Source organism: Diabrotica virgifera, chromosome 4, assembly GCF_917563875.1.
Source record: "Diabrotica virgifera virgifera chromosome 4, PGI_DIABVI_V3a".
In the NCBI taxonomy this organism is placed as follows: domain Eukaryota; kingdom Metazoa; phylum Arthropoda; class Insecta; order Coleoptera; family Chrysomelidae; genus Diabrotica; species Diabrotica virgifera.
This window is the reverse complement of record NC_065446.1, coordinates 68,986,996-69,003,914: the sequence shown is the minus strand read 5'-3', so window position 1 is coordinate 69,003,914 and position 16,919 is coordinate 68,986,996. Positions and strand designations below refer to the sequence as shown.

The window sequence follows — 16,919 nt, the reverse complement described above, 5'->3', positions numbered from 1 at the left end:
GAAAAGCCACTCGAATTCCTTTGGCACAGAGAAGACTGACTTATGCAAAAAGAGTTATATCTTGTTTTTAAATTAGGAGGAGTAATTCAAATTTACCGCAGTGTAATGCTTGTTTGTAATTGGTCCAACCTCAGGCAAGTTTACTCCACTGTTATGAAATTTTGACACTACAGTAGAACTCCAATTATCTGGATTAATTGGGACCGGACCCGATCCGGATAATCAAAAATCCGGATAATTGGATTTTTCTCGAAAAAGGCCTTTTCCTGAAAAGAAACGTAATTACAGCAAAACACAATGGAGAACATATACGGTATTTTTATAAAAAACAATACAGTATACACAACAATATGTAAATGACAAAGTTTACATTACGTAATATTGACACACAATACTGAATCACAGTAAAATGAATTATTTTTTTACAAACTTGATTTTTTCTTTTTCTCAATATGATCCGGATAATTGGCGATCCGGATAATTGGAGTCCGGATAATTGGAGTTCTACTGTATTGACATTTATGAAATTTTGACACTACTGGCACTTCATAGTAAGTTATATCAGCAATTTTTGTATTTTCTGCGTTATTCCTTGAATTTTTAGATTTTTGGTCTGCTTTTATATAAAAAACAGTTGTTTTTAGAACTCTTTAGTGACTCAAAACCTCTCAACTGAAAATCTATAATTGTACTTTACGGACAAAAAAACCGTTTATAGGAGTAAATTGACGAACAAAATCTATACCTCTTTTGTTTTATTAAGGTCTCAACTTAAATGGAATGTTTCTTCTACTCCCTGAAAAAAGTTGATTTGTGGGTTACAACATTTTACCTTTTATCTGGCAATATAATATTTATGGATTACCCTCGAAGGCCGACATAATCAACCAAAAAAGAAGATGTATTTGGTTATTTTTCTAGTGAAATTATTGAGTGTGGATCTGCGTTTTGTGTTTACTCCTCCTGGTTTAAAAACAGGGTATATTATGGCTAACCTAGTGTTGGAAAATTCTCGAGAATGAAAAGTCAGAGAAGATTCTCAAGAATATTCTCGAGAATATTCTCGATATGGAGAATTTTCTGAGAATGAACCCTATGATGCGCTTAGGGATGTTGTTAAAGATGAAATAGGGCATTAAAAATCATGAAATTATATACAAAATTATGAGATGAAATAACAGTGTTCTTTATATACAAAAAAATACAAAAACAACAGAAGACACAAAATTTATTTGATAAAAAAATTAAATTTTCTTCTTAACAGCAAATCATGGATGTGGTGATCTAATCTGAAAAAGATAAGGCATTAGATTCAGAATCTATTTCTATCACTAGCTCATCCTTGTCATCTACATTCTGCATTTTAATGTACTGATGAGAAGTTGTGGGATTTTGTTTTTCACGAGTCGCCAGCTGTCATACAGAGTTCAGCAGTACCTAAGCCGGTTTCTTTTAGAGGAGTGGATAAAAAAACCATAAGAACTGAAACTTCTTTCAGTCGTTGCAGTGGATGAAGACATGCTTAATATATCAACTGCTGTTTTAGTTAATTTTGTGCCGAAACATGTACCTGTCAACCATATGATTTGGTCAATTTTTCAGAAAGTTGCCAAATTATCTATAAACTCAGTTCCTTCAACTTAAATGAACACCATTCTAAATATTTGCACGTTAATATAGCACCAAAACAATAAATACTCACACTGTAAATACCCTATTAGCTACTGGTTCATGGGATTCTCCAGCACCGGCTACTTCGATTTTGGGGGATTTTATCTAAAGTCGCGTGTACAACGGCCTCCTTAATTCAGATGGACTTACCCAAGTTTGTTTTTATGTATTTTGACCTGTAGAACTCGAATTTTTTGGGTAACAGTTGATCCGGATGACGATAAGATTGTTATATACAAAGAACTTGAGGAATTACATTACAGCGATTTTTCGCAAAACAAAACTTTTTTTGTATTCTTTGGGTGATTCTCAGCAACAAATGGTCTTACAAGTTTTTTCGTAGGATGCATAGTTTTCGAGATTGGTCAATCCAAGCCAAGTGGTCCAAAGGTGGTTTTATTATATTGCAACTCTTTGGGATATATTTCATGCTACGTGACGTCATCCATCAGAGCGTGATGACGTAATCGATGATTTTTTTAATGGGAATAGGGGTCTTGTGGCAACTAAAAATACAATGTACTGCTGTCAGAAAATAGAAAAAATGTTTATTTCACAAATAAAGATTTTTTTTCGCTTAAATTAAATCACAAACAGCCTCCCATTTACCTCTTGACAGTTTGAACATTTAATTTAAGCGAAAAGCAATGTTTATTTGCCAAATAATATTTTTTTTTCTATTTTATGACAGCAATAAAATGTATTTTGAGTTAAATAAATTACATACATTCTACTTTTTGTGTCAATTAATTTAATTCAAAAATGATTATTCGACCACCCTGTATAAATAATTATATTATTGTTTATACTACTAAACAGAGAATTGAACACTCTTTCAAATGAGATAAGATACGACCCCTATTACCATTAAAACAATAATCGATTACGTCATCACGCCCAGGTGGATGACGTCACTGACGATGACACGTCATGGAGACGTATGAAATATATATAAAAAAATTGTAATTTAAAAGTAAAAATCGACCTGTTTCGGCATTCCCTTAAAACTTAATAACTGCCAAATATCAAGGTGAACTCTTTTCTTTGGCCCACCCTGTATAAATTTGTATTCATTGTGAAATCTGGTGAAAATAGATTAATTTTTATTTCATTAGACAGTTTATTTGAATTTTAATTACCCTGCCCGCAAACGCTCAAATTTTGACCATTTTGATTTTTGATCATTTTTTCAGGCCTGTAACTCCTATATGACGTAAGTCTGCAACTCCAAATTTTTTCACCTTATTCTACTTGCTAGGGGCTAACCATAGATTTAAGAAGCCCGAGATGTAACATGAACCTATTTAGCTAGCTGCGCGAATGTTGCCTTGTTTCTAAACAGAATTGCAGGGGTGGGGAGCTTCTACATAAATGAAACAGAGTTGGATTCAGAATAATTAATAATATTTATCGAATTAGTTCCGAATATAACACAAATTAATATACACTTATTTAACTAATTACACTAATCGTATTGACTAATCACAAAAAACAACATAAAGTTTTACAATAAAAATAATCAATGATCAAAAACTAAAAAATATTTTCATTGTCCAGAGAATAATGTCACTTTATTATGAAAAATTCTTTTACTTTTACTAGTATCTATAATTGTTTTATTATAATGATGAATTCGGACGTTAATGTAGGTGAAAATTATTAATTTTAATAAATTGGAATAATGTGACTCTAAAAAGGAATAATGTTTGAAATGGTTGTTTAAGTTCTTAAATAATAATTGTTCTGTTAATTCTTTTAATATTTGGACATTAACAATATTAACATTAATACTTTTATTAATGTTTATGTGGCACTGTAGCACTTTTTCGGCAGTAGAGCAAATAATAACAACATCGTTGGATGGATAAGTTAAATTTAATGTATCTCTTTGGTTGATGAATGATGTCAACAAGTCTGCTCGGTCTCCTATAAATGCGTTTACACAGTCTTCACATTTCAAAATTTTCGATATTTTATAAACGACATATCCTGAAATGTATATAATAACTTCTCTCTTGTAATGTGTAAATGATAAGTTCCTTAATTGAAGTGATATAAAATTCGTATTGGATATGTCATCGTTTTCATCAACACATTCGTCTTCAACAATTCGTTCTCTGCCACAAGACTTATTAATTATTTTTTCAGGAGCCATAACTGTAATCAGTTCTAAAGGAATACAATTTCCTTTAAAACTATCCCTTAGTTCTAAATGTTTTAACATTTTTTTATAAGCTGCCTTAAAACTGTTTAGCAGTTGGATTATTGTTATAACCCCCCATTGATCTAATTAACCCAAAAAAAGTTCTGATCTTGACTTAATTTATAGGTTGGAATATACACTAATAAATTTGTTTCCACTAATTGTTTGTACAAATGTTGAAGACTATTAATACAAAATAGAAATCCCAAAACTCCCATTTTTCTCTTGCTTTCGCAAAGCTTTAACCCCGTTAACTAAAGTTAATGATTTTAAATATTCAGCAGTTTCGGTTAAAAAGTCATTATTTTGATATAATTCTCTGTATTTAAAGGCTTTTTATAATCTTTTTGTGACATATTTCTAGAATTAAAAACATCAAACAAATTATTTAAGATACGAATAAAATTGACCGAAGCAGCAGAGTTACTAAATTGTTGTAACTGTAAAACTTGTGTTGAATATTCCATAGCATGTGCCACAGAGTTACTAAATAATTGTGTTGCCAACCTTACTTTCATTTTTTGTTTTTTATAATTAATATGAGATTTTTTAAGTTTATTTCGTAAATGCACCCACTCTTCCGCTTGGAGTTTATTTAATTCCTTAATATATTTCCACTCTACAGTTTCACCATTATCATCAACTAAAATTAGTTTATCTCCTAGTGTGTTTCTTAATAATTTTATCATATGACACGGGTCGAACAGAACTGCAATTTCTTTATTTGAATTTTGTAAAGTAAATGTAGATTTTAATGAATTTAATTGAAAACTACACCCTAACTCCTTTACCATTGTCACATTATTTTATGCACCATCAAAAGTTACTGATATCAGTGATATCACTTCTACACCAGATTGATTTACCAAATTTAAGCATTGTAATATTAAATTTTGTTTTTGTTTGCCAGTTAATAAATCAATTAAGAAATACCCTACGGGAAGTTTCCAAGAGCTATTAATACATACTAACATAAATACTATTGCTTCCTTGGCAATTGAATGACAATCCGTTTGTAAGTCAACTCCATTATCTACATATCCATAATATCACACACTCTTTATTATACACCATCAAATTAAAGTAATGTATCAAAAGTAACTGTATTAATCAGTAATAATGACTAACTTATGTTTACATGCTTTATTTACTTTATCACCCTGTATAATGATTATGTGAGAAGTTTGATGAAATATGGTGTCTAAATTTTTGTAATATTTTTTTAAGTTATATTACATTGCATTAATATGTATTTAGAATAAACAACTAACAGACTACGACATCTTGAGCATATACATATATAAAAAAATAAACAAAGCAATACAATGCTAAAATAAGTAACTCGGTACTTTTTACAATTACAAACAATCGGGCCTAATACCACCCTGGCCCTGGTGTCGAATGTAAACAAACCGGCGCGGCATTTGAATTTAAATACTGTTCAATACTTACGTAAACAAATGAATACTTCTTTTATCACGTCGGCATACTTTAGATTTGTTTTATACACATTGTTTTACAATACATCGACTCATTTTGACACTAAAATCACAAAAAAAACAGAAACTATTTTGATATTCACAATTTAATTGCTTGCGTTAAACTTCAACGGCAAGAAACAAAATATGAGCTTCGAACATTATCGGCGGTTCTCGGCACGATACGATGCTAATGTCCACTCCAATTGGTGGAATGGCGTAGGTAGGGATAAAGAAGAATTTGGCACGCTGCGCAATGAACCATGTTACATCTCGGTGTTTTCATTAATCTAAGGGGCTAACATTCAGCCAAATTTCAAATTTTTTCATCCGTGACCATCAGAGATATAAGAGGTCAAACTTTGAGATTTTTCAAAAAATTACGTTTTTGAGATTTTTTTTTTGAAAAAATTTACTCAAGTCTCAAAGCTCAAACTTTTTTTATTTAAAGTATGTAGGTATGTCTTTTGCAGAAAAAAATTACAAACCATTATCGGCTTGCCTTATGCTGTTAAAAAAATGCTGAAAATGGAATTTTATCTGTTTACCTCTTCAAACTTTCGAGGTTCATTTAAGGCTTTAAGGGTAGTTTGAAATTAAATAATGCTATAGGCCGTTTTTTTAGAGCATACTTTTCTAAAAAGTTTGGTTCTTGATTTATTGTTCTAGGACAAACCTCAGTGAAAATATTGGCTAAAGAACGAAGCCAAGTTTTCCGTGAAATAGTCAAGCAACCAACTTAATTTATATTGGACCACTTTGCATTGATTGACCCAGATACACGCGGTTGAACTTTTAAAAAATCGAAAAAGTGCAATTTTTGAACCCGAATAACTTTTAATAAAAAATAAAATAGAAATTCTGCTTACTGCATTTGAAAACTCAAGTCAAATTCTATCGGTTTTGATTATTTGCATTGCTAAAAATTAAGTTTTTATTTGTTAAACAAAGCCATAAACATATAGTGTTTCCCGTGCCCAATGCATGCGTTTTAATGTACGTAATCTACGTAGAAATTGTCTGTACGTGCGCCTATTCGTTCGATTTCAAATGAGAAATGCATTGAAAACATCATTCAATCACTATGTGTTTATAGCTTTGTTTAACAATAAAAAAATTAATTTTTAGCAATGAAAGTAATCAAAACCGATATAATTTGACTTGAACTTTCAAATGCGTTAAGCAGAATTGCTATTTTATTTTTCAATCAAAAGTTATTCGGGTTCAAAAATTTCAATTTTTCGACTTTTTGAAAGTTCAACCGCGTTTATGTCGAAAACTATGCATCCTACGAAAAAACTTGTAAAAACATTTTTTGCTTAGAATGACCCAAAAAATACAAAAAAAATGTTTTGTTTTGCGAAAAATCGCTGTTATGTGATTCCTCAAGTTCTTTGTTTATAACAATCTTAGCGACATCCGTATCGACTGTTACCCAAAAAATTCGTGTTCTACGGGTCAAAATACATAAAAAAAACTTATGTAAGTCCATCTGAATTAAGTAGGCCGTTGTACCCCCACTGGCGACAGGACTACCGGCCAGCCAAAGCAAAAAAAGCATTTCCGGAGTGGCAAGTAGGTATTTGGGCTTGAAGAATAATAATGTTTAGGATGAAAAAATATTCTAGGTGAATTGGCAAAAACAATATACATATTTTTTAAAGTATAATAATTTGACCCATATCTAGTTTTAATTTTTTATTTCGGTTTTTATAAATACATATAGAAAATTCTCCCCGAGAATTTTCTGGCCGAGAATATTCTCGTTCTCGAGAATATTCTCTTGAGAATATTCTCTTCTTACATCAGTAGGCTAACCTAACTTCGCTCATAACAAGGAGATCTAATTACCACATTTAAAATATTAAAATTCAATTTTGGAAATCTTGACGAAATGTCTCGACGTTACCAGTTTAAACTTAAAAAAGAGGACTGTTACAAGATCAAGATAGAACTTTCTACCAGATAGAGTTTTTGAGAGCTGGAAATGATAACATTGTCTGCCCCTTCTATCAACACGTTTAAAAACAGACGACTAATCTAAATTAATAATAGGGGGATAATTTTTGAACTATTTTATGATTTGCAAAATATAGTTTTTTATTTAACTAAATTGAATGTTCTAATTTACAGAGAAAAATGGAACTCTCAACTCCAGAGGAAGTTATAACAAAATTCCACAACCTAGATGGCGATTTGATAGGTGAAAGAAAAAAGTGTTTTTTCACCCTTCTCAAAACTGCCTCTCAAAACTTAACACCAACAGAAATAGACTATGTAATAGATAATCTCAATCCTAAATCATACCAACAAAAACTTTTTTATGTATATGCTATCGTCTATTTCAAAAAAACTGAACGGTTAATTCAAGTTCTCAAGGATTGTAATAGAGATCATATAAAAATTGTAATGCAGCAACACTGGTTTATTGAGGAAGCTTTTAAAGACATGGCACCCAATACTTTGGTAAATGAGTTCTTTCCTGAAGTGTCTTACAGTACTCGTCTCAAACTTCTGAATAGAATTACACGTTATTGGAGTGAAGAAAAGAATGATGAATTATTCAGCTGTCTTCAGCAAAGGTAATTATATTATACAATTCTCATCTTGTGTTTTATATCTGCTACAAGTATTTCTAACAGTTAAACTCTAGCTGCATGTGGTTAGTGATAATTTTTAACAGATCTATGTGTAGTTTGAACTATTAGTCCTTGGGCGCACTATTAAAAAAAATGTATTACCTCCCTCATGAGAATTTTTTTATTCAGTTATTCATGTCGAAGTCGAGTCAGACAACTTTTCCATTTCGAAAAATTTTCAGGAAGGGGGCGTTTTGTAAATATACAGGTTTCTAAACTTTATACTCTCACAGCTGATTTTTGCAGGATTGTTTGATAAAAATATTTACAATTAACTGGTAATATTGTCTGTAGTATATTATAAGAGACACAGAGAAAAGAAGAAGAAAAGTCAATTATGTCAATTGTCAATGAATAAGTTTTTAGGGCACGCTGCAATTTCTCAACACGGCTCTACCGATAAGGTAAAGTCTACGAGAAGTTTACGGTAAATTGAAGGTGTAATTACAAAAAAAAAATGTATGTCTTTGTACTCACTTTATAGTGTTCAAAAAATTACGGGATCTGGATTTCATTGCATATTTTTTTTATAATTCTCGTATCAAAGTTACGTGTGAAGTTAGGCGTATTGATGACAGTTGAGAAACTAGGCGACCCAAGTTTTTAAGTTGTAATTTCCTGTTAGATATAAATGTTGTAAATAAAATTGATTTTAATAATTCACATTTTCCCTCACATCGCACTAATTTAGCGACGAGGATGGGATAGATTTAGAATAATAATTTATCATTCCAAGAAATGATCTTAACTCTGTCAAATTCGTTGGTTTTGGCAATTTCACAATTGCTTCTACTTTATTATTATCCGTTTCCAGCCCTCTATTTGAAATTTTATGTCTTAAATAAAAAATGCAATCTTTAGCAAATTCACATTTACTCAAATTTAATCTAAATGCTGCTTTTAAAAGTGTCTTAAACACCTCGGCAAAGTTCTCTAAATGTTCTTTGTTATCTTTCCCTGTAACTACTACATCATCTAAATGATTGGCTGTACCCCTACATCCCTGCAAAACTTTCTCCACTATACACGGAGGGAGTCTTTTAATTCTAAAAATTCCGTAAGGTGTACTCCAAGATATTAAATGTGATGTTTCAGTATCTAATTCTAACTGATTATACGCATTTTTGAAATCTAGTTTAGTAAACTTTTCTCCACGTTTCAGTGCAGCAAATCCTCTATTAAAAGTAGTGACTAATTTGAATCTTTCAAATATTTGTTAATTGTTACTTTATAATTAGCACATACCCTCACGTCCTTATCATTAGGTACTAACGGTGTGCCCCATAAATAATTTTCTACTTTCTCTATTACCCCTTTTTTTCTCTAACTTAAACAACTCTCTCTGCCTTTACTTTATCTCTAAATGCAAAAGGAATTTGATGTGGTTTTTGAAAAATTGTCCTAACATCTTTATTCATCTCTAAATGAATTTGTTCACATATATATATATATATATATATATTTACCCAATTCATCATTAAACATTTTCTCATATTTTTTTAATAAAACATTTGATTGTGATTTAAAGTCAATTTCATTTATACTTATTTCATTAATCTGGGTATAATTACTAAAACTCAATTCATGATTTCCGATATAGACTTTTGTTCCCTTTATGGATAAATTAAAATTTATAAAGATATCTCTGCCTAATAATGCCCTAGTAGCTCCCTCGGCTACTGCCAATGAAAAATTTTCAACTCTTGTATAAATTGTTGATTGAATTGTTGTTAGGTCGCTGGTTTAATTGTGGATATCGTAGTGGTAAATATTAGATCGATAGAGTGGAACAAAAAATTGGTAGACGTTCACACTTGTTTATTGATGAAACACATTTAGTCGAATGGTACATTCTTGGTTTTAAAAAGATCTCAACCCCGATTTGGAGTAAAGCTTACAGCGTTGCCGTATAGGCGAAATAGTATTTAAAGATACGAATTGAAATAATAATATGTAAACATAATTAACACAATAAAAATAGTTTAAGATGAATTATGAGATAATGAACTAAAAATAGGTAAATATGACTTAATTTTAAACAAACTCCCCCGTTGAAGGGTACCTTCAAGATAGAATATACATATAATTAAAGTCTTAAGCATTAACACTATCACTAATGATTGTCTCTTGCTGCATTGGCAACGGACATAAATGGCGAACAGAACGAATAACAGTTTTATTGTTTGTTTTCACCTCAACCACTCGTGAAAGTTTATCTTTACCGGGATGCTATCGGGTAATACGTCCTAGAGGCCATCTACATGGTGGTTGTTGAAAATTGCGGATTAGCACTAAAGTACCAATCTTTAGATCAGACGAAGAGTCTTTCCATTTGTACTGATGCTGCAACTGTGTAACATATTCTTTCACATAACGATTCCAAAAGTGCTGGTACATGTGCCGAATCGTTTTGTAGTTGGAGAGCCTGCCTATTGCAATTTTGCTCAAGTCAGTGTCTGGAAGGGTAGTAATGGGACGGCCAATCAGGAAATGGGAAGGAGTAATTGGAGTTAGATCATTGGGATCATTAGAGTGTGCGAACATAGGTCTGGAATTCAAGACTCCCTCGATCTGAATATGCAAAGAATTGAAATCCTCGTAAATTAGTTTTTTGTCGAGTAACACCCTCTTTAAATGATGTTTCATACTTTTGACTGCCGCCTCCCACAGGCCTCCAAAATTTGGTGCATACGGTGGAATGAAATGCCAATTTATATTATGTTGAATCGCGTAATTGTTAATAGAATTATTATTGTCTAAAAGAAATTGACCAAACTGCTTAAGTTCATTGCGAGCTCCAACGAAAGTGGATCCGTTATCCGAATAAATGTCGTTTGGGATTCCTCGTCGAGCTATGAAACGTTTCAAACAGGATAGAAAACAGTCGGTTGTGAGATTTGATAGGAGCTCAAGATGAATTGCTTTGGTACAAAAGCATACAAAAACGCAAACGTAACCTTTTATTGCTATGGCTCCTCTACCTGGTTTATTATTTAATAAAAATGGTCCTGCAAAATCTATGCCACAATGTTGAAATGGCATTGATGGTGTTGTGCGAGCTTCGGGCAGGCTTGCCATAGGACAACTGGCAAAGTCAGGTTTAAATTTAAAACAAGTAAGACAATTTCTTACAGTTTTTCTTGCAAGGTCTCTCCCCGGAATAGGCCAATAAGATTGTCGAATTGATGAGAGAAGGAGTTGAGGACCTGCATGTAATAGAACTTTATGTTTATGTTCAAAGATCAGTTTAGTAAAGGGATGATTAGATGAAATTAATATGGGGTGCTTAGAGTTAAAGTCTAATGCAGATAGTCTAAGGGCCGGTTTCACCATCGACAAATAGCGGTCTATTCAATGAATAAAGTTATTCGACCAATAAAACTGACATATCTCCGTTTCACCAACGTCAAATAAGACTTATTCTATGAATAAACTCCAAATAAGTTATTAGTCCAATATCGGGAAGATAAATATTTATTCTTAGAATAAGTTGACAGCTAACCTCACTTTAAATATCAATAATAAAGAAAAATCATTAGTTTAATTTGAATTTATCTACAATGTTTTATAACAGGTAAACGTAATTATATCAAATGATTTTGAGTGCTGCTGACAACATGCCTGTCACTTGTATAGGAACTAATAGTGCAAATCCAACTGATCAGAATAACGTTAATTTTAATTTGTTTTTTGTCGTGATTTCGAGCTTAACATAGTATTTAAAGACATTCATAGATTAATTATTTTATAAACTTTACGTTTTTGGTGATTTTGAGTGCTGACACATGCCTGTGACTTGTATAGTAGTGAACTGTGAAAGTCCAACTGATCAGAATAATGTTAATTTTAATTTGTTTTTTGTCGTGATTTTGAGCTTAATATAGTATTTAAAGACATTCATTAGATTAATTATTTTATAAACTTTTCGTTTTTGGTGATTTTAAGTGCTGAAAACATGCCTGTAACTTGTATAGTAGTGAACTGTGGAAGTCGAGCTGATCGGATAATATTAATTTTTTCCGTGTTCCCTCTATAGGGCTTTTCATTCACAGTCATTTGTTTTGAGCTTCTGTCATATGTCGTATAATCCTTGTGTAGTAATATTATACACGGATTATACAACATCTAACAGGAACTCGAAACAAATGACAATCGATGAAAAGCCCTATTAGAAACTCATTTATGTTTCCTCGCCTAAATAAATTATCAAAAAACAGGACGCACTTGTGCTAGGAATTATGATTTTTATTAATATTATTACAATAATTATTTATATGTGACACTAATTTAACTAGTGACATTAATTTTAGGCCAATGTGACAAACTTTATTAATACTAAATTTTAACATGTATCCCCTATTTTGTTAAAATAATATTATTTTGTTTTTCATTCTATTTAAAATAAATGCAGTTTTGACAGGGAATTTGTTTTGTTATTTATTTATTCTATTTATTTATGTCTATATTCCATATAGACCTGGATGCCTCCTACCAAAAAAAAGTTGATTAATAGCAACCTGAAAATTTATTAATAGCTTAACGGTGTCTAGTCCCACAAACTTTGATGCATGGGAACACTGGAAGTTTTAACTGTGGAACAGGTTAAAAATTTGAAAGGTCAAACTACGAAAATGTTTATGTAATTTGTCAGATAAAACTTCCAATTGATTTGCTACCAATTCATTAAATTCTCATGCAAAAACCAGACTGGTGAAAAAATCACCAACTGGGCATTTTAATGAGTAGAACACGAAGACCATGTCAAACTACAGGAATCATGTTGGTGAGTAACAGCAGTCTGATTTTTGCACGAGAATTTAATGACAGGGTAACAGATCAATTGGATGTTCTGTCTGACAAAATATATGGGATGTTTTCGTAATCTGATGTTCCAAATCTGAGTTTCCAAACTGTTTCACAATTAAAACTACCCCTGTTCCAGTGTCACAATACATCAAAGTTTGTCCAACTGGACACCGTTAAGCTATTAACAAACTTTCAGCTTGCTATTAATCATTTTTTTTGGTACACGGGATCCAGACCTAAAGCCGGGCTCAAACGACTCGTGTACTTGGCGAATAATCGTTACTTGCTTTACTTACTATGTCTTTTGGGAGGGTTACTAGAACAATTCTTTGACAATTAATAGTAGTATTAACATTATTATTATTAGTGTTTGACAAATAGTACAATAATTGTACTAGTAACCCACTCACACAGCATTGCCAGTATATGCAAGTGACGATTATTCGCCAAGTACACGAGTCGTTTGAGTCTGGCTTAATAGGTTTGTTCGTAGTATGACACAAACGATTAGCAACTGCTGCCAACCATCAGATGCATGAGAAGTTAACAGTTAGCGTTGTGCAGTTAATAGTTAGCATTCATAGACTATGAATGCACATGTGTCTGATGGTTGGCAAGAGTTGCTAATCGTTCTACGAACAAACCTATCAGTAAGCACAATTTGTGATATCCATGGGTAGTTACTAACAGAAAGAGGCAGGATTCGATTTTTAAAACATTTATTTTATGAGTCTAAACATAGTCATACCTTAAACGATAAATGTATATTATCATTACAAGTTGATACTAATTACAAAAATAAATATACATTTAAAAGACCAATACATAATTACTCATGATGAAGAAGTACATTATAATTTAAAATGAATAACCATTTTCATATCGCTGCAACACAATGCCAAAGGCATCTCATATTTCAGTTCGTTTAGTGAGCGCAACAAGCACTCTGACCGAACAGTTTCAAAACTCATTAGTTTTTCATCAGAGAATGCATATGTTGCTATCTCCAAACCATGTAGCTGTAACATATGTACATGCATTGGGTTCTTGTTCGTCTGTCTTGCCCTGGGCATACTTTACTATTACCATTTATCCATATATTTCTTAATGGTGAATAAATAAAATAAAGGCATACCTTTCCTACAATAATATGGAAATCAGGAAATCATTAACAATTTTTACTCCATTCAAAACAAATCCAGCTGTAAAATATTTATGTGCCTGAAGGCTTTTGTATGCTTTCATCTGCTGCTTAGAGTAGCAACTGTGAGACTCCACCAAATATGTATAAATATCTATAATAGTAACTTGATGGACTGCACTTAACTGTAAAATCCAATTCTGACTGAATTGCGTATGGATCTAAATCCCCAATTATTTTCAGCTTCAATAAATATCTAAAACAATAAAAGAAATAATGTTATTGCTTGAAAAATTCATCATTATTGATAAATAACGGGGCAAAATGAACAGGAAATAAAAATTATTTCGCCTACCTTTCTCGCAACATCTGAAGTTTCCAATAATAATTTCCTTAAATAATCATTTTGCATTGTGGTTAAGTTTATAAAGTTCACAAAAACAGGAAACGAAATCCAAATGAGTCCAAAATAGACAAAATACGATGATTATAAACAATGAAAAATCATTGAAAAATAGATATCTACAAACATAACCTCTTTGTTAGTTTATGTGCCAACCAGAGGTCACGTGGGATTACAGTGGAAAATAATGCAATGTGCTTGGCAAAACACCGAAGAGGTGGAGGCCAACAAACTAATATGAGGAAGAAGAACTGTCATTCGCTTGTGTCAACGAGTACAGTCTGTGGAAAATCATTATACTTTGAACTTATTTGACGAATAACTAACTGTGGATTACAAATAGTTATTGAAACGCAATAAAATTTAATCGACTAATAAATCTTATTCGACGAATAACTATTCACTGATTTATTTTTTGTTGGTGAAACCGACCCTAAGTCGCCTGCCTACTCGTAATATATGGTTTTCATCTAAGAATGGAGTAAGATTTGAAAGTTTATGTTTCGGTGGTAATGGTTTATTGGAATTTAAAATAGATATTTCCTCTGTAAAGGAATCTAATTGAGCAAGTTTAATTAGCCGCAATGATGCTTGCTCTACTTCTGCAAGAGTTAATGGACCTATGGTTCTTTCTGGCCTTTTTTTACAAGCGTTATTACGAAATCGAAGACAATAACTGACGACATGTTTTAAAGTGGAAATATTGGAAAATCGAGAGAACAGAACGAGTGGTTCAGAATGGGTAGCTACTAGCATGGATCTTTCAACCTTTTGTTCAGGAAGGTCGATATCTGGCATGGCAGGAGGTGCGGGTTTGTCTATGGGGCCGAGCAGAAAATGTGGCCCCTTCCACCATATTTCACGGTTGGCTAGATCTTCTGGTAGAACTCCTCTGGAAGCCAGGTCTGAGGGATTTTGTTTGGTATTAACATAATGCCAATCATCCTTGTTGGTTAATTGTTGAATTTTGGCGACGCGATTGGATACGAATTGTTGTAATTGATTAGGATCCTTTTTATCCAACATACTACGATCTGAGAGTCGGACCAATAGTAGATCGGTACTGACGGTGAATGGGCATTGACAACTTGTGCTGTTAATTGTGCTCCCAGTAGGGCAGCACATAACTCTAATCTGGGAATTGTGAGTCGCTTTAATGGTGCAACTTTACTTTTGGAGCAAATTAAATGACTTTGATAATTGCCACTTGCATCTATGCTTCGAAAATATATGCAGCTTGCATAAGCATCTTGTGATGCATCGCAAAAACAATGCATGTCTAATATAGAATGATTGGATCCAATGACATGTCTGGGAATCTCTAATTTATTGAGTTGAGATAATTGATTGTAGAATTGTGTCCATTGAATATAAATGTCCTGTGGAACCTTTTCGTCCCAATTTAATTTGAGGGTCCATAATTTTTGAATTAGGAGTTTAGAAAGTACTATTACTGGAGATAGAAGGCCAAGAGGATCCCAGATTTGTGAAATAATAGATAGTATCTGTCTCTTGGTAATCGAATAATCGATAGGAATTGGAGATATTTTAAAATTTAAAATGTCTTTGCTACTATTAAATTGTACACCCAAGGTTTTACAGCTTTCATGTACACCCAAATTTAATATTTCGTTTGGAATATCGCAACATTGAATTTTTATGAGAACACTTGGATTATTTGTAACCCATTTTCGAAGTATGAATTGTGCCGATTTTAATATATTGGAGACATCTTTACATCGGTCTTGTAATTCGGAAAGATCATTGGAACCTGTTACTAGGTCATCAACATAGAAATCGTTGAGAATTGTTTGGGAAGCTATAGGAAATTTATTGTGATCGATTGCTAACTGATTTATGCATTTTATTGCTAAGTACGGTGAACTAGTACAACCGTATGTCACTGTGTTTAATTGATAAATTGAAAATCTATCTGCTGGGTTGTCTCTCCACAGGATCTGATGAAGGGGCTTGTGTGAGTCGTGGATAAGAATCTGCCTATACATTTTGCTAACATCGGCAGATACAACGTATTTATATAATCGAAACCTGATTAAAATGTCAAAAATGTTATTTTGCACCTTTGGTCCGACATATTGTAACTCATTAAGAGACCATCCAGAGTTGCTTGGACTTGATCCATCGAAGACCACTCTAAGTTGAGTAGTCAGACTGCTAGGCTTGTATACGCCATGGTGGGGAAAGAAATAAATTGGTTCAGTGACCATGTCACCTTCCACTTTGGTCATGTGACCTAAATCGATATATTCGTGGATAAAAGTTTTATATAAATGATAGAATTGAGAATGAATTTTGAATCGTTTTTCTAGGGATGCGAAACGTTTTTCAGCTATTTCTCGCGAATCTCCCAATAAATCAGTAGAATATTTGAGGGGCAACTTCACTATGAACTGACCGTTTTCAGCTCTTCGAGTTTGTTTATTAAATAGTTCCTCACACTGGACGTCATCTTGGGATAATGGTAGAGATTCGTTGATGTCATTGATTTCCCAGAATTTACGTAATTGATTGTCTTCTGGTATAAAACATTGTGAAAAGTTGCATAATGACATTGATG

The 16,919-nt window shown here is 32.3% G+C and overlaps 1 protein-coding gene across 4 annotated transcripts in view; it reads left to right on the top strand.

The window, feature by feature from the left end:
- LOC114337279 (uncharacterized) overlaps positions 1–16,919 on the top strand; it is a 107,167-nt gene that overhangs the window by 3,404 nt on the left and 86,844 nt on the right. For all 4 annotated transcript variants that reach the window (XM_050648238.1, XM_050648239.1, XM_028287688.2 and 1 more), the window contains exon 2: positions 7,486–7,934. In XM_050648238.1, coding sequence (XP_050504195.1) covers positions 7,486–7,934 — 449 coding nt within the window. The remainder of the gene's footprint in view (positions 1–7,485; positions 7,935–16,919) is intronic.